Source organism: Palaemon carinicauda, chromosome 22 (genome assembly GCF_036898095.1).
Source record: "Palaemon carinicauda isolate YSFRI2023 chromosome 22, ASM3689809v2, whole genome shotgun sequence".
Classification (NCBI taxonomy): Eukaryota; Metazoa; Arthropoda; class Malacostraca; order Decapoda; family Palaemonidae; genus Palaemon; species Palaemon carinicauda.
The window spans coordinates 60,057,564-60,079,010 of record NC_090746.1 but is presented as its reverse complement, the minus strand read 5'-3'; the positions used below and the strand labels follow the sequence as shown (position 1 = coordinate 60,079,010).

Here is a 21,447-nt window from a genome sequence, read left to right as displayed (position 1 = left end):
CTCCATCATGATGCTCAATACTATACAGTATTCTAGAAGTTTTATTCCAGCTGTGACCAAGTTGCAGAATGATCATCCTAATCGGGTAGTTGAATCGATAGAACTTCAAAAGTTCAAAATTGCTGCAAATGTTTTCATGTTGAACAGGCTGACATAAGTCGTTGTATAGTTTACATATGAAATATCTGTTTGGATGTTGTCACTGTTTTTAAAATATTTTATTGTAATTGTTCATTATTTCTCAGATCGTTTATTTATTTCGTTATTACCTTTCCTCAATGGGCTATTTTTCCCTGTTGGGGCCTTTGGGTTTATAGCATCTTGCTTTTCCAACTAGGGTTGTAGCTTAGTAATGGTAATAATAATAATAATATGTATACACAGACACACACACACACACATATATATATATATATATATATATATATATATATATATATATATATACACACATATATATATATATATATATATATATATATATATATATATATATATATATATACATATATATATATATATATATATATATATATATGTATATATATATATATATATATATATATATATATATATATATATATATACTACTTTTATTGTCAATGATATACTTAGTTTTTGCATTACCTAAAGGAACTAGTTTATGTAAATATTTGGGCGAATAAACAGGTGTCTCATGGGGTATTTTGACACGGTTCTGTATCCGATTAAAATGGTAACGATAGGTTAAAGATACTCTTCTGAATGTATTTTAAATTGAGAATGGCCAATGTTCCTTAAGAACTAAAGAAGTTGAAGCTTACAGTAAGCAGATGTTTTTATGATGAACAGGTTAACTTAAGCCCCATTTTATAGTTTACATAATTATGACAGATCTATTTTAATGATACTGATCTTAATATGTTCTCTATTTTTTTGTTTATTAGTTATGTTGTATATATATATATATATATATATATATATATATATATATATATATATATATATATATATAAAATTTGGGCTCAAGCCATGTCGTCGTGATGGAAGTTCCTTAAAGTGGCTTCCTAAGGGATATTTGTACTACAGTCATATTCCCAGAGAATTTTACCTTTAGGTATCCAGAATTCTAACTCCTGGCGCGAATATCCTTAAAATTTCTCCAAAGGATATCGCATAATATCAGCGGACGCATTCTTGACACGCCTCCATAGCAATCTGCACCCCAAACAGCGTTTTGGCTTCGAGGAGGATGTGGCAAAAGGGAGCCGTCCAAAGGCTCTCCCCGCTCTCGTAATACTATTGGGAATACAACAGCGCCATTCCCACTACGGCGGACATTCCTTTTTTTGTAGTGATCTCGCTCGGTGATATTTCCTGGTGATCTAACTTTTCGATCGTTTTACAGGATTATTATTATGCTTTCTCCATCTTCTTCCGCCTCTGGAAAGTTGAGTATCGGGTCTTTACTATGAGTATATTTTAGCTCCTGTTTCACAATGAAATTGAGTATTTTATTGTGTTTAAGAGCTAGGCCAGTTACTGGAGGCGCCATGGCGCCGTCATTCGTTAGGCATGTGTTATTTAGATAGCAGAACGACTTCCAGTTTTTAATAGCTTTATTTAATAATTTAAATATTTAGCTATTTAGGCAATTATTCTTGTAAAGTTTCGATAATGTGCATAATTTTTGTTTCCCCCTTTTCTCTGTCGATTGTATAGTAAGAGTTTCGGTGATTTAGGTAACCGAGATCTCGTATAGCCTAGGTAATCTTACCTAGACGTTTTACTATACGTTCAGACTTTCCCCGGTTACCCTCGTGTATTGTTTTTATTCAGTGGAGACTGATTCCTCCTAGAATGTTATGAAACATTACACGTCTCTTCGGAGACTTAAGGGTAATCTCTTTCCCTCTTGAGTGTAGCCTCAGGCTACAACCCTAATAGCCGTGCCTTGAATTTTATTCAGACATGGCTAACTTAGGGTTTGTCCTGCCTCTTCCATTAACCGTTGGTTGTGGTATACCATCAGGTTTTGGGATTTAGTCAGAATCTCAGAGTATTTAGTCTTATGTCGGCGACCTGCCGGCAGGGCGAATGGGTTGTAGGATACCATCATTCCCCTCCTGGCCAGGTGGCCGGCAATGGAGGTTAGCCCTCATTAGTCGCACTTGAAGTTATGGTAGGATACCATCTTCTCCTTGCGACTAAAAGACTAGTCCTATGCCACAGTTCTATGGGCTGAAGAGTAATTTTCTTTAGCCTAGGATACGTGGCACTGGAACTCTGTTTCTTCTTTGTTGAGAGGAGGCGGCCCCTTAACTGTGTCGGTAATCTCTGGGATGGAGAACTGAGTCTCTCCTGTTCCCTGGGATTCTGCCGATACCGAAACAGAGTTTCTTTTACAGGTGGTAGGACTGACAATTTTTGTCAGTTCCTTTCACACTCGTTACAGGACCCTGTTCCCTACCCCTCTGTCCACTTTTGATGGCTGAGCCATTGTCTTTCTTTAGGCCGGCATCTTGCAACCTTACCTTTGCTGGTAGGTTGCCGTAGCCAGCCAGACTCCCTCTCTAGTCTTGTCTTTGGCTGACGGCAGAGCATACTGCTGCCAACCACATCATCTGTCGGCAACTGCCGGCGACCATGATGGCCATGAGAGGGAAGTCCCTTCTGTTCCCAAGGTTCTTCAGTCCTCCCTTGGACTGCTGCTGCAGGTCCTGTTGCTGGGGTACTGCCAGCCAGGCTGGCACAGATAGTGCTGACTCAGTTGGCAGCACGCCGACTGTACTGGTACTGCTGGACTTGCCGGCTGGCAGTGTATCGGCAGTACCTTGCCGGCAATAGTACTGTAGCTGCAGTCCAAGGGAGGACTGAATGGTACATTCTCCCCTTCTATTAGAACCTTCTTTCTGGAAAAAGGCAGTCAGATTAGACTTTTACATCCTTAATTACTGTATACATTCACAGTAAGGAGTAGCCTTTTTTCCATGCTATCTCTCTCTCTCTCTCTCTAGCTAGCATGCCGGGTATGCCGGCAAGACCTAGCTATGCCGGCTAAACTACTGTATATATTGTACAGGCAGCTAGTATATCTGCAGTATAGAATATACTGCAGATAGAAAGCTACTAGTAGTTATTTCCAATATATTTTGGATATCCAACACAGGCATTTGCTGAGCCCAATCCTATATTGAATGAATATGATTTCTTCAATATCCTGATTAGAAATCAGTATTAGGATTACCCTACAATATTAAACACTTCAAGGCAGGAGTAATACACTCCTAACCCTTAAAGGGTGGAGCCTTTTTCCTTGAGTGTCCCTGATCAGGAAACTCTATAGTTTAATATAGTAGGAAGACTACAGCAAATAGGCTGAGTGGGATATACAAATATATGTCTTTATTTTCCTAGTCCAGCTGGCTTCATGCTAGATGGACCATACTGTCATATGCTACTATGAAGGCAACATAATGACTAGACTACAATACATGATGTACAGTAGCCAGTAAATTGCAATATAGACTTACTGCAATTAGAAAACTACAGTACCATGATACAGTAGTATTTCTGACATACCTTGGGTACCCTTGTACGAGCATTCTGCTGGTACCGTTCATATATTGAATGAATAGTTTTCTTCAATATTCTGATCGAGAATCAGTCATCCTGACCCCACAGTATTAACATTATTTTGGGACAGTGATTTGATACTTTTCTACCCCTAGGGGTAAGAGTCCTTCTACTTGGAGTTACTCTATAGAGAAATGTCCATGTAGTTAATACTGATGGGAGGCAACAGCATTTGTTCACACGGGTACACAAGTATGTATCTCCTACTATCCTTTTATAGCTTACTATCCTAAGCTACTCTATTGTAAAGGACATTTGCTTGTTGATTGTCAAGGAGATAATCCATTGTATACTCATTTGGTTTCCTTTCTTTACAGGAGGAACACCAGATACCTTGTGCTGCAGTCCTCTGCAAGGCCAAGAGTAAGTATTTTACGGTCATAATACTTGCAGGTTTCGTGCCCCCTGCAATATTATTTCCGGATCCCTACATTATTGGAACCCACAGGTTTGCAATGTATGTCGGACATTAATGTCCGAAGGTTTTGAAAATCCCAAGTCTACAGAGACTAGGGATACAGCTCAATATAAATTACGCAACTGGGTGAGAGGCTTTCAAAAGATCTCTCCGGGACCTTTCCTACTTAATGATGGGATGCGTAAGCTACTATTTCCGGAACCAAGAGAGGAAACAGTAGTGCCTCAGGAGCTAACTACATCCCCCGACGGCCAGAAAACCTTTGGGATTAAGGGCAAGAAATGCCCCAAGGTAGAAGAGGAAAATGTTGCGTCGGAATTTCCTCCGCCTGTGCCGGCTTTAGAGCCATTGATGTCAACATCTTCGTCTTCTACCCCTAATTTGGATAATGTGGTACAATTATGTATCCAACTGAAGAATCAAATAGAGAGCTTTCGTAGACAAAACGAAAAGCAGGAAGTAAAACGCAAGATAGATCCTCGTAAAGTTTCTCTTGTCGCTTCCCAGGGGTCAGTCAAACGACCCATGAATCAAGACCTACCATCATGTTCCATAACCAATCCCTGGAGGTTTGCGGAGCAGATGCCGATTTCAAATGGCAATCTCTGCATCTCAGAGAAAATAGGTGCTGTTCCTTTGGACAAAATTCAATTTTGGCCAAGCTTTGATGCTTTCCCTAATTGTTGGGTTCGACTGAAGTACGAACCAAAGTCAAGAAAAGGAACGGAACCAAAGGAGGTCTTGATTCTCGACCATGATAAGGCACAGACTATCCTTTCAGGTAGTCTAAGAAAGGCGGGTTATTCAGAGTCGAAGGTATTCTCACTGAATAGCGGACACCCTTCCTTTCTTGCTCCTACTTCACTCTCATTCTCCTTTATCGGGAAGGCATTTACTTATGTTGCCAAAGCGGTAGAGGTGGGTAAGCCATGTCCCACACTCGATGAGTGCAAGCCTTTGTCACCAGCTTTTCCCAGACAGGAAAAGGATTGGAAGGAAGTCCATTTGACATTTTCAGTAGGAAAATTAGACAAGAAAGTCGCAAGTCGACAATTCAAGGTATGTCTCCCTAAATTGTCTGAGTTGCTCTTGTGTAATGAACAGGAGTCAAAGGAGAGACTTGCGACATCCCTTTCTTTACAAAACTACATAGAGTTGTGTTCAACCTACGAGAGTACCCCAGACATGCTCATGGTCATAGCCAAAATGCATATGGCTATCTTGGTGAAAGACCTTTACGCCTTTATGAAGGCTAGGAGAGCATGTAGAGTGTTTGTGTTCACTGATGCAACAGTAAAACACGAAACAAGGAAGCTAATATCTTCCAACATCTGGGGTAAAGACCTCTTCCCACACGAGGTCACTAAGGAAGTAATTAAGAACGCCACCCAAAAATGGGGCATTCCTTCAAAGAGAAAATCTTCTGTGGTTGTGGGTCCCCAACCTAAAAAGAAGATTGGAAATGCTGGAAATATCCGGGCTGCTCAACAACATCCCACTATGCCAGTGACCACGATGCTACAGGCAGATGGTCAAAAGTCTAAGCCTACTGACTACTCGAAGCATTAAGACGCTTCGGCTAGGAGGAACTTTCCCTCAGGATCACAGGACCTTCGATCCTTTGGTCCAAAGCCTTTTCAAGATGAGCCATTGATGGGAAACAGAAATGTCCCTACCATCATTTCCTTACCTTCTCCTACAGTTCAAAACCCTCCTGGAGGAGTATACCTGAGAGCTATAGAGCATACAGGTAGTAAGAAAACTTTAGCTCATCGAGTTCCAGGGAAGGCTGCTTCGTGTTCACGAGAAGGACTCGAGATATCGATGAGCCATTCTGAACTTGTCGCCACTCATCAAGTTCATAAAAAACAGCAAGTTCTGAATGTTAATCCTTCTGAACATATGGACCTTGTTCCAATTAAGGGTGTTCGTAGTCTTGTCAGACCTGAAAGGTGTCCTTCGGAACCTTCCAGTCAACCACCCCCCTTCCTCCTATCTAGAATTCATGTTACAGAGAGTAACATTCGTCTTAAGGAAGATACGTGTCGGACTCACAGTTCTAAGTATCTTCAAAGGATTGACGAACTTAGTCACGTCAAATTCAAGCCTAGAAATAGTTCAGGTATTAATATACCTGATCAAGAGGCTGGAGTGGGCAGCACCCGAAGTGTCCGGCCAATGTGCATTCAAAGAGATGACCCGGTTCCTGGGACATCACGGATGCAAGATAGGCTTCTAGAAGTCTCGACTTTCTCCAGCTCAGGGGTTTTGATGTTTAAAAAACCATCTAAGCCCTCAGTCACACCAACTCTCCTCTCCTTTGGAAATATAAAAGGAGCTCGTGAGGTCTGTCAAGAGACTCAGGTATTCAGTCAGAATACCAAAACGCCAACGGGAAAAAGCGCTAAACTTTCTCCAGTTCGCTATAGTGACAGACCTGGTGCTAAGGGCACACCGGAAAGAGCTTGGAGAAAACACGCATCAAACGCTTGAAGAGATAAAAAAAGACTGAGATCGGTCCCTCTTTAATCGCTTCTCTAACAGAAATTAGAGCACGAAAGTCCCATGACTCTGCTGGTCCTTTCATGGGTGGGGAAGCCCCCTCCACACAGATCAGGCTCCCTACGACTGATCTGGGACACCGAAGCGATAATAAGACGTCACATTCGAACGTCTCATTCAGTCTTGGTGAAGTTACCCATCCCTCTCTTAAAGGGACGGCACCTACCAGCAGTTCATTTACAACTGATCCACAATGTGACGGTGCATACTCTATTTCGATACAAACTGATAGAGTTGGAATGGTCCTTGGGCGCAGACATATTCCCTCCCAGATGGGAACAAGTCCCGGAACTGCAATTCGACCTCTTCATCACGAGCGTCTTCAAGAAACTATCTCGCTATATAGCCCCATACGAGGATCCTCTAGTGGGGCTGATAGACTAGATGAGGCTGGTCCTAGCTCTGACCCTAGATATATTTCCGAAGATTCAGAAATTAACTGCCTTCGTTTTATCACAGAGAACCCAAACCCTTCATTTCATGATTTTTTCGCTCCAACGGTTAGAAAAAGGTTTGGATCTCAAAAGGCAATATAGAATTCTTAGAAGAATACAAGGCCAAGTCAACTAGAAGACAATATGAGTCTTCCTGGAAAAAGTGGGCTGCGTTTGTCAAAGCAAAAGGACCGAAAGAAATTTCAATGAACTTCTGTCTGTCCTTCTTTGTCCACCTTCATAGCCAAGGTCTGGCGGCCAATACGATAAATATGTGCAAGTCAGCCTTGACTAAGCTTCTCCTATATGCCTTTCAAGTGGATCTGGCGAATGAAATCATTAATAAGATTCCGAAGGCATGTGCTAGGCTTAAGCCCGCGATACCACCAAAGCCCATCTCTTGGTCTTTGAACAAGGTCTTACATTATGCCTCATCTGTGAACAATGAAAATTGTTCTCTTAAGGATCTAACCCAAAAGGTTATTTTTCTGTTCGCTATCGCCTCCGGGGCTAGAGTTAGTGAAATAGTGGGCCTATCCAGAGATGAGGGTCACATCCAGTTCATGGAAGTGGGAGAACTGAATCTATTTCCTGATCCATCCTTTCTCGCTAAAAACGAGCTACCCACTAAGAAGTGGGGTCCGTAGAGAATCTGCCCTCTGAAGGAAGATGTCTCTCTATGTCCTGTAGAGTATCTAAAGGTCTATCTTCGTAGATATTCAGACTTCAGGGGAGGACAGCTCTTTAAAGGAGAAACTTCTGGATCAAATTTATCCCTAAAACAACTAAGGGCGAAGCTCACTTACTTTATTCGTAGAGCGGATCCGGACACTACTCCCGCAGGTCATGATCCGAGAAAGATTGCTTCATCACTGAACTTCTTTCAGTATATGGACTTTGAGCGCCTTCGTTCATACACTGGATGGAAATCATCCAGAGTGTTTTACAAACACTATGCAAAACAAGTGCATGAACTGAAACACTTCGTAGTGGCGGCAGGTAGTGTATTAAAACCTGCCCCCTAATTACTGTAGTAAACAGTTTTTGGTTTGGGACCTCACATGTCCTCGCACATGTAACGGATGAGAATCATCCAGAGTGTTCTACATACACTTTGCTAGACAAATCCATGATCTGAAGCAATATGTGGTGACGCCAGGTAGAATATTTAACCTGCCGTCTAATTCTACGATGAACAGCTAATTGACTGGGACTGTCAATTAAAGGGAGAAGAGGTCACCCTTCTTAGGTGTGACTTCTTTTAATTAAGTGTTACCATGATAACACTGGCTCTGTTCAAAATCCCAGGTGTGGAATTATACAGATAGCACTGGTGCCGGTGTACGAAGTACACAGTGCAGATAGAAGTAACCAGTACAGGAATTATGAAGAGAAATTGTTTTATAGTTTTCTTCAGTCTGAGAGTGGCACTCATCATTTCTTCCTTCAAGAAGGAAATATAGTCTCTGTACTTGTTACAGGTATAATTCCATTGTCATACTACATTCGTTTTACTGAACATCTTTTAGTCATTTATTAGTAATAAATGTCTATTAGAATGTAGTACGTCCACCTTCACCAGACAATTGTATGTATGCATGCCAGAGTTCTTCAACTTACCAAAGTAAGTATCCCTCATATATTTGTATGCATCAAATAATAGATATAAGAGACACTGATGTTATTTTAGCAAATATACAACTATGAGACTATTTGTATATTCAGTGTGTACTTATGTTTGGTCATACTATGTATGTTGACCTCAAGATCCCTTTTCTACTGTCTAGAATGACACTTCCCTGTAGGAGGCAGGAAGCACTAACATTGGTTATGATTAGTGATGGTGACGAATAACGGTAACGTCCCTTATCTCATGTGGTCCCCATGAGCATAGAAAAGGTTGCTATAAGGTTGAGGCACTGATTAAAAATCCACAGATACACTAATGCTCTGGTATGCTTCCATCACCCGACATGGCTTGAGCCCAAAAAACGGATTTTGAGCGAAGCAAAAAATCCATTTTTGGGTGAGATGGCCATGTCGTCCTGATGGACCCACCCATCTCTTCTAAAAGAAAAGATCTTCACAGTATCCCTCCCGTGGTACTGTATCTGTAACACCACGCTCAATGCTACAAGGAATGTCCGCCGTCGTGGGAATGGCGCTGTATTCCCAATAGTATTACGAGAGGGGGGAGAGCCTTTGGACGGCTCCCTTTTGCCACATCTTCCTCGAAGCCAAAACGCTGTTTGCGGTGCAGATTGCTATGGAGGCGTGTCAAGAATACGTCTGCTGATATTATGCGATATCCTTTGGAGAAATTTTAAGGATATTCGCGCCAGGAGGTAGAATTCTGGATACCTAAAGGTAAAATTCTCTGGGAATATCACTGTAGTACATATATCCCTTAGGAAGCTACTTTAAGGAACTTCCATCAGGACGACATGGCCATCTCACCCAAAAATAGATTTTTCGCTTCGCTCAAAATCCGTTATATAGTTATTTGCTAATCCTTTTTTTCTGTTTCTCACTGGGCTATTTCCCCTGTTGGAGCCCTGAGGCATGTAGCATCCTGTTTTTCCAATCAAGGTTGTATCTTGGTTTCCACGTCTAGATTCCTTTTCTTTTAGCAGAGAATTTTATTTTGAAAACATAGTTCACCTCTTGTCGTCGCATATCTTGGTATATATGAATTCTCTCTCTCTCTCTCTCTCTCTCTCTCTCTCTCTCTCTCTCTCTCTCTCTCTCTCTCTCTCTCTCTCTCTCTCTCATCTAAGATATTTACTTATTTACAAATGAGATGTAAAGAGAAGCTAATCATGTGTTATTGAAAGTCATTTGGAACAATTAGGATATTTTGCGGCTACGCCACAAGCACTTTGAGACTGTAACAATTCCTGGTATCTCGATTGGCCATTCTTGTAAATGGCGTTTTTCCTGGGAAGGAAATTCTTCTCATTCTATACTCACCAATTTTGCAGTTACACTTTATTAATGTAGTTTGGTGCCACGGATGTCCTTGAAATCTTGCATGTACCGAAGGATAGGAGAGGACAGGAGGGGATAAAAATGGAAGGGTGTAAGACTAGATTCTTTGTAAAGTCAAGATTATCTATCCAGCTGTCTCTAGGAGTCTAGGGTTTCCTTTCTCCCTAGTTTTTTTTTTTTTACATTTTACACTAGCTTATTTGTCCACCCCTTTACCTGCGTGGAATTTTCTTTATAATCAAAGCTTTTTTTCACGTCTAACCACGTTGGAGGGATTTCTATCATATTTTGGGCAGTATATTTTATCTCTGCTTTCTTTAATATATCTAAGAAGGGCTTTTATTACTGCTAAAGTTTTGACAGAATCAAAAGGTTTCTCATAGTCTATAAATGACATTCGCATGCTGTTATTTCTTCCATCAATCGTTTATCATATCACAACAAAACTCCTTTACATTATCTTAACTGTAAATTCTGTAAACATATTTTTTTATATTTGCGGAAATCAGCAGAAGATAAAACTCTTCATGTGGTCCAATAAATGCATAAATTATTTAAACATGAACAGAGTCAATTATATCTATATATATATATATATATATATATATATATATGTATATATATATATATATATGTGTGTGTGTGTGTGTGTGTGAAAATTGACTCTCCCTTTTTGGCCAGACGTGGGTTCATAAATCGACTCATCTATAAGTATTTAGTAAAGTTTATGAAATAAATATTTTTTTTATTTTGAATATGAAAATATCTTTTTAACATTTTTCGTAGAGGTCAGTTTCCATGTACATTAATTTAATTTTTTCTAATTTTCTAAATCAAGAGGAAGAATATTTTAGCTCTTATTATTATTTGATTTTGTAGCACTGGAATTTGACAAGTATTAAGTGTATGCTTTGATGAGAATTTTATTATTGCTGGGATGGTGGGTATAGAAACAAGTGATTATATTGTATGAGTTTTCTGTTAGGTTTGAATTGCATAGACTAAGAAAGACTTTTATCTTGTTTTAATATGGCTACTGAATAGCAGTGTGGTTAAGGTTAAGGAATTGCGTTCCATAGAGAACCTTTTTTGCTACAGTGAGTAATAGGTCGAAATAAAATATTATTCTTGACTTTCCTTAAGAATTTATTAAACGTGATTATAATAAACTCAGTTGAGATACATTCAAATTCACAAATGCGAGCTAACCACTTATATCTGTGAAAAGCCTTCCTAAGTTTTCGTTCGTGTTATTGATTACTTACCAGAATTAACGGAACTCACAGGAAGTAAACTCTTAACTATAATGAGATTTCCAGAAATGTTGTTGGGTACTTCTGACATAGCAAAGAAGTCATGTAAACTATGAAATTTGCTGGAATCACGATAGGGAAGAATTTGCATCTGTGACGTCTTTATCTGACGTAGCATCGAAATCGTTCACTGTACCAGAGAGGGAAAAGTCACCTGATATTTAGGTAGGCCGTTGGTGAAAGAATTTGTATATGTGACACTTGGAACTCAAAGAATATCCAGTTCGTTGAGAGAATCAATTCCTGTGATAATTGCCGAGAGCTTGTTGAGACGTTGCTCAGAGTCGTCGTCCTCAGGGAACAAGGAAAGGTCGAACTCGTTGATGTTGTTCCTGAGGTCCTCCTTGAAGCAGGCGTTGGTCCTTGTCTCCTTCTCGCACTCCATGGCCATGAGGAGGCGCTGCAGGTGGATGGGAAGGGGAGATCTTGGGTTTTGGAGGGGGAGGCAATACTGCAAAGAGGAAGAAGAGAGGGAGAAATGAGGTGACAGGTTAAAAATGTATTTTTCAAGCAATACATTTTGGAGTGTTATTTCAGTGGACATGCAAATTTGATTCAGTTCAGTATAATAGCTCTGTAATTAATAGTAAAATTTAGATCGAAATGGAACTCTACTTCTTATTTTGAATTATTACAAAAATGGTAGTTTCAATGTATATTTTTACACAGTGTATTTTGATATACATGCAAATATACATATGTCTTCATTTTTTGCACGTTTAGATATAAATGCAAATATGTATGTGTCCTTTTTTCCTGGAATTAATTTCCACTTACGGACAAATCCCTGCAGTAGTACAATCCGTCAACCAGATCCTTTCTGAATCCTTCCCCGATGGTCAGGTTCTTGTAATTGTTGACGATGTTGTTCAGGTCCAGGTTAAGGTATTCGTCGATCTGAGAAAAAAAAAATATATTTTATTGTATATTACGAAGCATATCCAGCCTACAGAACAGTGCAATGAATCTTAATTTTCTCGTTCTATCATATATTCAGAAAAAGTCTACGTTCAAGTTTCTAAGCTAATGCATTGTCCATATTTAATTTCCATTTCAATTTAGAACAATAGTAAAGAACCATGTTAATATATTTTAAAACCTGAAGAAATCAGCTGCTGATGCTTTCAATATTCTTTTTCAGAATATTTGTATTTTTAGAATTAATTTGAACTTCTATTTCTATTTTGTAACTTAGCATTCGTTCAAAAAAATTTTTGATATGCAAATCATTGATAGAATTTTCTTTTGCGTAGTGAATGAATAAACTTGAAAAGATTATCAAATTAGTTATATATATATATATATATATATATATATATATATATATATATATATTTATATATTTATATTTATATATACATATATATACATATATAAGTATATATATATATATATATATATATGCGTATATATATATATGTATATATATATATATATATATACGTATATATATATATATATATATATATATATATATATATATATATATATATATATATATATATATATATACGTATATATGTATATATATATATATATATATATATATATATATATACGTATATATATATATATATATATATATATATACGTATATATGTATGTATATATATATATATATATATATATATATATATGAGGGGGGGGGGAGAAATAGAGAGTTGTGTTCCCATAGCTCTGAAATATTGAATCTATAATAAAAATATTACAAACGGTTTCAGGCAAAACCTCTATTATAACATTTCTGTAATACCATTTAAAACAAAATTTATGTTCTCTAGATATGTTCTAACGTAATTGAAATTGTAAATATTGCATTCATTAATCTCGAAAACTGTAAATTTGTTGTAAATGAAAGATATTTCGGTGATATTTATGAGTCAATAACAGTTACTAAAGTCAATTACAGTTGCTGTAGATTTATTTACTCACATATCCAAGCTTATGGAGTGTGCAGGTGTAGTTGCTGAGGGAAGCTGTGATCTTCTTGACGGAATCCAAGAGGTAATATTTGTCAAAGAAAGGTCCGTCCTTTTGGGCCTCGACTTCTGATGACTCACGTTTCTGAAAGAAAAAAAATAGTTCTTTTATATTGTTGTTTGAGACAATGAATTGTTAGTTGGCTTAGGATATTAGTATTTCTCGTGAATGAAGATCTCATTTGGATAAACTTGTGTTAGATTGTAATAAAAACTTATGGAATTAATCACGACAGTTCTACCTTCCTGTACTGGAATTGCTGGTAGGAATGGGGCACGTGGTATTGTCCTGGATGAGTTGGATGTCCTGGCTGCCCTTGATGTCCTGGATGCACCGGATGATAGGAGGGGAAGGGCACGTACTGGGACTCTCCTCCGAAGTGAAGAGGATGACCCTATGAAAACAATAAAATAAATTATACGTAGTGAAGTAGTTTGAACAAAATACTTTTATGTATAAGCACTGTCATTACTCTTTGTATGATTTATGGGTATGGAAAATAAATGATAAGTTATTTTACCAAAATTCAGCCAATATACTTTTTTTTATAGAATTGTTACCTCCGCCAAGGAGGCAAAATTTATATTTGCGTTCATTTATTTAATTATTTATCTGTTTATTTGCTTGTGAGCAGGATTAAGTCAACACTTCTTTCGGGATTTTCACCAAATTTTAACAACGGATAATTTTTATGCTGTGGAAGAACCCATAAAATTTTTGAGGTAATCCGGATCAAGATTGAGATTCTTCTTCTTCTTCTTCTTCTTCTTATTATTATTATTATTATTATTATTATTATTATTATTATTATTATTATTATTATACAGCAAAATCATTTAGGGTCAACATTTGAAAAGGGGAAAGGTTGGTCCGTAGACTTGAGTTAAATGTTCCTAATGTTCATTGGCGGAGATCTGAAATCTTTCATTGCTCTTGTTGAATCTAAACTTGTGGAAGTACAGATACCTACCAAGTGGGAATAGACGGAGAAGTCGAGTCGGTATAGATTGGAGACCGGAAGCTGTAGGCACTTGCGTTGGGCAGTGCCAGCTCTGGCCAGGAAGTCGTAATAATTCTTTTCCCCAAAGCAGCTCGCCATGGTCTTTGGACCAAAGAAAAACACAATTACTTGATTTTTTTTTATCTGGTTAATGGTTTTTGGAAAAAAAAATATATTTACTAATTATTGTAGTTTAATATGTTTTTAAGAAATATCATAATCACAAATAAAACTTTGCATCAAATTGTCTCTCTATAGTATCTCTTTTGAATTATCTACAATCGTTTTTCTTTAGCCATGATAATATTTGAAACATTACGGTTCAACACTTTACTAAAATTCGTGATTAAATCTTATGGGAAATTATAATATTACATAATCTTAGGTCTAAATATTTATGCCTAAGATAAGCTTCCAGCAACAACAACGCCATCTGTACTCACCTTTGTGAAACCATACTTCTCGAAGAGTGCCTCTTGGCCCGCGGCAATGGCTGCCACAACAGCTAAAATCACAGATCTGTACATTTTGTCTGGAATGAAATACGTCCTCAGTCACTATGGAAACATCAGATTTTACAAATACTGTACGATGCAATAGTAATTTTGATCATATATTCAATAATTATTTAAATTGAAAATTTTAAAGGGAAAATTTATGTAAGTAAGTACGTTGTTTGCACAACTGGAATTGTTTTTAAAGAATTATGTTATTCAATCTTAATTTTCTTTACACGATTAAACGGAAAATTTATTTATATAAGTAGAGAAATTAATACAATAGAATCGAACATTATTTTCAGGTTACAAATTTTATGTATCCCAAAAATAAAGTAATATAAAAATTTTATCGGAAGATAATTACTAAAGTAATATCGCAGTACATTCCTTTTTACATTTTTAGGATTATTTACATTCCCAAATACCACTATCAGATATAGAGTATTCGATAGAAAAGAACTTGGGCTAAAAGAACTTTTTGTATTCCTCTTGCAAACACGAATCTTATACCTAATCTCATCTGCTCTACTTACCTTCTCTCTCTCTCTCAGACGTGATGTTGGACTGACATGTTGTTTTGTTTACGTGTACGTCTTTATATACAAAATCCTGATCTAATTTAGAATGAAGCTGTCCCACCCATTTCCATTTTGAACAAAAGATGCTGTCCAAGGGCGATTATAATCATTCCTATTTTAATCATTTAAGCTAAATAAGTAGTGGCAGTTAATCTCTCTCTATCTCTCTCTCTCTATCTCTCTCTCTCTCTCTCTCTCTCTCTCTCTCTCTCTCTCTCTCTCTCTCTCTCTCTCTCTCTCTCTCTCTTCATTAATTTTAAACTCATCTCTGCATGAATGTCACATCATTACAAATATGACATAAAGACAAACAACACAATCTATCGTCATTTCTTAAGAACAAACAAGAAAGTCTATCGTCTTTTCTTACGATCCATTTAAGACCAATTTGAATAGTTTGCGGTTTCATCACAACCACGTTGTAATTTGCTGCTGCTTGCAGTCGCAAGAATTAATGTTAATTTCATCAACCCATCTTACTGTATTTGTTTTCTTTAGAGCGAGAATCGTCACATGATCACATTGTACACCCTTACCCCTCCAGTTACATATTCCACATTCCTCTCTGATAGTATCAATCTTTTTCAGATAGCCTTTAGGGAATACATTGCACATAAGTTCTTTTACCAGTTCGTATTCATTTTTCATCAGTTCCAATGTTATGCTGGCGTCAATGACCTTAGATGTCAGGATGCCGGAAAACTTTAAATCAATCAATCAATCCAATGTTATACTTGGAATGGAGGAACTGGTTTCTCCGGGATCAAAACACGAAATGTGCGAAGCACCAGTTAGGTAATAACTGAGAAGCCAGGTCAATGCAACTAATTTTATTTCGACAGAGCAAGAGTTTATATACAACCGTTTCCAAGCAAGAACGGCACAAAAATTCAAACACAATGATCCAAGAACATACAGGCTTAAACAGTGCGAGGGGAGAGCGGAAACGATTATATATATATATATATATATATATATATATATATATATATATATATATATATATATATATATATATATATATAGATATATATATATATAGATATATATATATATAGATAGATATATATATATATATACAGAAATACCGTTATGGTGCACGAGCGTGTGCGATATACCTACGCTGCAGTACTGGCCTAGCCTGGGCATATTATAGCTGGTAGATTTTTTCATATCGTTAATAAACGAGATATACATTAAAAATGGTAATTTGTAACTAGATTAACGGTTCAATAAGTACTGTTTGGATAATGTTTATTTGACAATAAAATTATTATTAGAATGTTATTAGCAGTGGTAATAAGCCTCTTTGGGAAAGCTTCTCTTCTATAGCATTTTATGCAAACATTCATTAATTTACTGAACGATAGTTTTTATTAAAACGTTATTGGCAAGGGCTAATAAGCTCTCTTTGGAAAACTTACCTTTATGGGATTCTATGTAAAAAAAAAAAAGTTTTAATCACAGGATGCAAGATGGTGAATATATACTGTCGTGTCTTGATACTTTGTGTAAACTTTACTGACAAAATGCTCTGTGAAGTTAGATTTATTTCTAATTGCGCCTTAAGACTTTAATGTCAGCTTTGCAACGTAGAGAGAGATACGTTTATTACATAAGGTCCACTATGCAATATACATCTTTCTAAATTTTTAAAGTAACGAGCAAGAGAGCTTTTCGGTTTATTGCGATTAAGATGCTTTTAAACCCGTCTGCAGTTCCAGTCTTTACCTGTCATATATTATTATTATTATTATTATTATTATTTTTATTATTATTATTATTACTACTACTAGCCAAGCTACAACCCTAGTTGGAAAAGCACGATGTTATAAGCCCAAGGGCTCCAATAGGGAAAATAGCCCAGTGAGGAAAGGAAATAAGGAAATAAATAAATGATGAGAACAAATTAACAATAAATCATTCTAAAAACAGTAACAACGTCAAAACAGATATGTCATATATAAACTATTAACAACGTCAAAACAGATATGTCATACATAAACTATAAAAAGACTCATGTCAGCCTGGTCAACATAAAACATTTGCTGCAACTTTGAACTTTTGAACTTCTACTGATTCAACTACCCGATTAGGAAGATCATCCCACAACTTGGTCACAGCTGGAATAAAACCTCCAGAATACTGTGTAGTATTGAGCCTCATGGCCTGGCTATTAGAACTAACTGCCTGCCTAGTATTACGAACAGGATGGCACTGTCCAGGGAGATCTGAATGTAAAGGATGATCAGAGTTATGAAAAATCTTATGCAACATGCATAATGAACTAATTGAACGACTGTGCCAAAGATTAATATCTAGACCAGGAATAAGAAATTTAATAGACCATAAGTTTCTGTCCAACAAATTAAGATGAGAATCAGCAGCTGAACACCAGACAGGAGAACAATACTCAAAAGAAGGTAGAATGAAAGAATTAAAACACTTCTTCAGAATAGATTGATCACCGAAAATCTTAAAAGACTTTCTCAATAAGCCAGTTTTTTTTACAATTAAAGAAGACACAGACCTAATGTGTTTCTCAAAAGTAAATTTTCTGTCGAGAATCACACCTAAAATTTTAAAAGTCATACAAATTTAAAGAAACATTAATAATACTGAGATCTGGATGTTGAGGAGCCACCGTCCTTGACCTACTTACAATCATACGTTGAGTTTTGTTAGGATTTAACTTCATACCCCATAATTTGCACCATGCACTAACTTTAGCTAAATCTCTATTAAGGGATTCACCAACCCTAGATCTACATTCAGGGGATGGAATTGATGCAAAGAGAGTAGCATCATCTGCATATGCAACAAGCTTGTTTTCTAGGCCAAACCCCATGTCATGTGTATATAGTATGAAAAGTAATGGGCCATGAACACTACCCTGTGGAACACCGGATATCACATTCCTAAACTGACTATGGTGTCCATCAACAACAACTCTTTGAGATCTATTACTTAAAAAATCAATAATAATGCTAAGAAACGACCCACCCACTCCCAAATGTTTGAGTTTGAAAACAAGGGCCTCATGATTAACACGGTCAAAGGCAGCACTAAAATCTAGGCCAATCATACGAACTTCCTGACCACAATCAAGGGATTTCTGTACAGCATTGGAGAATGTAGAAGGGCATCACATGCTCCAAGGCCTTTACGAAAGCCTAATTGCAAACTAGGGAATAGATGATTACCTTCAGCAAACCTATTAAGACGTTTTGCCAGAAGACGTTCAAAAACTTTAGATAATATGGGAGTTATGGAAATTGGGGAGTAATCAGTGGGACTGAGCTACCACAAACACATTTACATAGAGGTGTAACATTACCAATATATGTAGGACTAAACATAGTAAATGGGTCATGGAATTTTTTATTCGGTTAATTGAAATCTTGACATTCAATATGAAAAGAAAGATGGTTAGTCTGAAACAGAGATCTGGAGCTGAGCATTAAGTAATGCTATCAGTGTGGTATGAAGCAGAAACATTGAAACCAGATTACTCATTAGCCGAATCCATTTTCAAGTGTCATCTATGACCTCTTTTTGTGCTTTACACTTAGATGGCCTTTACCTTCTTTTTTCCATATTAATGTCTGCAAATATTAGCTACTGGCCAGGAGTCACTTTTGCAGACTTGAGCAGACTTAACAGTGCGACTGGGCGCTGCATCAAATCTTTAACATGTTCCGCCGCTAACACTGTGATTGGCCACCACCTTCTCAAAGCTGGTTTATATAAACATAGCAATAATAACGATAATAATAATAAAAGATTAGTAATTATAATACTTTGATAGTGATCCATAGAGCCGGCATGAGTAGCAACATCCTTGCGTATCTTGGTAGAGCAGAGGAGCAATGACATAATGTATATTTTCTAGAGAAGTCAGCCGCAAAGGAGCAGAGACCATTTGAGTGGCAGCCAATCACGATAGGTGGAGTACAGTATATTAAAGATTTTGGGCTGCACTCATTTATAGCCATTACTAATGCTGGTAATAAGGAAAATACTATTAGAAGAAAGCTATTCCAGAATTTTTTTCCTTTACAACTCATAGAGGAATTTGCTTTCAAATTAGCTTCTGTGCTTATTACCACCATTTTCACCTATGTCTACGGAACATTCCAGTGAATGATGGCCTCTGTAATCTCGAATTTCCAGACATTACTTTAATTTGTAATAGAGCTGAATATCGGAAAACGACTGCTCTAACTTTTCAAGACCCAGTGCAACCTTCTTCTTTCAAATCACTTATATGTCTTTCACCGGACCTTCTTTTATATCTGTTAGACACCAAAGAATATTCTACCTGTCCCCTTTTCAACTGTAAAATTATTTTGTATGTGTATAAACAAGGCGTTATAAATGAAAATTCATATTCATGGTTTTACCCATTATAAATTGATTTCAGGCATTTAGTAACTCATGTTTTTTGCTGAAGATGACGCCAAATGCTTTCCTTTACTGTTTTTCTGTCGGTCTTTAGAGTCCTCTTTTGTATGCTTTCCTTCTCATGAACTGTTTCCAGTTTTACCTCTTCATTTCATGAGGATTGTCTTGTTTGAATTTTTCTTTCTTTTATGTAGCCTCATTAATCATTACCTTGACGAAAATGGTCACTTGTCATTTCTCCATTTCCACATGTATCCAGTCCTTTGCTTATCTTTTGGCGGCTTTCCTTATCTCTAATCTGTTTAGGTATTTCTTTTTACTTTGAATTTATTTTGAGTAAGTCATTGGTCATCGTTCATTTTCCAGAATTGGCTTCTTAAAAGCTTGTACTTTAGTCATTGTACGTTCTTTCAGTGATCCAAGTGAATAAAGTTTCATTTTCCCTTTACCCCTTTTGTCCTGGGTTAAGTTTTAATTTGCTATTTTATTCTCTGCCTTCTAGATTGTATCTAAGACAGTAAATCAGATCAGGAACCTACCTTATCCTTTCCTTTCAATTATTTTTTAGTTTGCTGCAAGATGACTTATACTTTTCCTTTTTTTTTTACATATACTGTTGGGACATGATTTTCATTTCCAGAAGTCAGAAGCTGACAGCTTTATCGCCATCTCTTCAGATTTCTAAAGATATTGACATTTGATGCGACCATCAGATACTTTCTTGCACTGTCCTTGGATCATTTTACATGATTTTTCAAGGGATCAGTCTATGATCTATATGCTTGCTTTTTTTTTAATCTATTTTGAAAAATTCAGTTTTTTTTTTTTTTGTTTTTTTTTTGAGGAGTAACAAAAGTAACTTTAAAATTGATGTGGGTGTCTGTTTGGAATGGCTTTCTCTATATCATATTGATGATTCATCTCAAATTACCTCCATTGATGGTACAAAAGGTAGGTTGTCGGTTTTGACTTCTGAGGCAATCAGTTGTGGGTGGCTTGAAAGAATCATTAATGGTAGTTGCTGTGTAATGTTGTATAACTTCATGCGTTAATGATACAGGTATTTTTGATTAAATAGAAATGACCGAATCGTTCCTGTTGGATGTTGTGTTTTTTGTTCCATTCACTGCATCCATTTTTATATGTTTATAAAGTTCATTCATGAATGGCAGAGGCAAGGACAGGACAGTGTCATAGACACTGACCATATATATAGTACATATGATCAGTCCCCAGCTAGGATCAAGGAAGGCCAGGCAGTGGCTGCTGATGACCCAGCAGGTAGACCTTATAGGCTTCTGTAACTGCTCCACATCCCCTGCTTACAAGGAGAGTAAGGTAGCAGACACTATTAGAAACTGTCTGCTAGAGCGGGTTTCAAACACCCGTCCAACAGATTGCAAGGCTGGGACGTTTCCAATCGGCACATGCCCTGATTTCCCCTGATTTGAACCTTACAAACGTTTAGACTTAACATTTTATAAATCAAAAGAATCAAGAGAGATAGAGAGAATTAAATATATAATGAAGAATGAAGAGCAAAAATGAGAAAAGATCAAATTTTAATTTAGAAGCCACCTAAAAGCTTTCTGGCCTCTTTGATTTGGCTCCATTGAAATATTTCTCTTCCAATTTGTTATCGGTATTTAATTATT

The 21,447-nt window shown here is 36.9% G+C and overlaps 2 protein-coding genes across 2 annotated transcripts in view; one reads left to right on the top strand and one right to left on the bottom strand.

Annotated features, from left to right (window-relative positions):
• The window catches only part of LOC137616477 (uncharacterized), a 420,672-nt gene that overhangs the window by 253,236 nt on the left and 145,989 nt on the right, over positions 1-21,447 (top strand). The window lies entirely within an intron of this gene.
• LOC137616107 (uncharacterized) lies at positions 11,539-14,837 on the bottom strand. The gene is made up of 6 exons (XM_068345784.1): positions 14,754-14,837; positions 14,281-14,412; positions 13,552-13,704; positions 13,263-13,394; positions 12,108-12,227; positions 11,539-11,781 (listed from the first exon to the last, which is right to left on the bottom strand). Exons 1-6 carry the CDS (start codon positions 14,835-14,837, stop codon positions 11,539-11,541), a joined length of 864 nt encoding a protein of 287 aa, XP_068201885.1.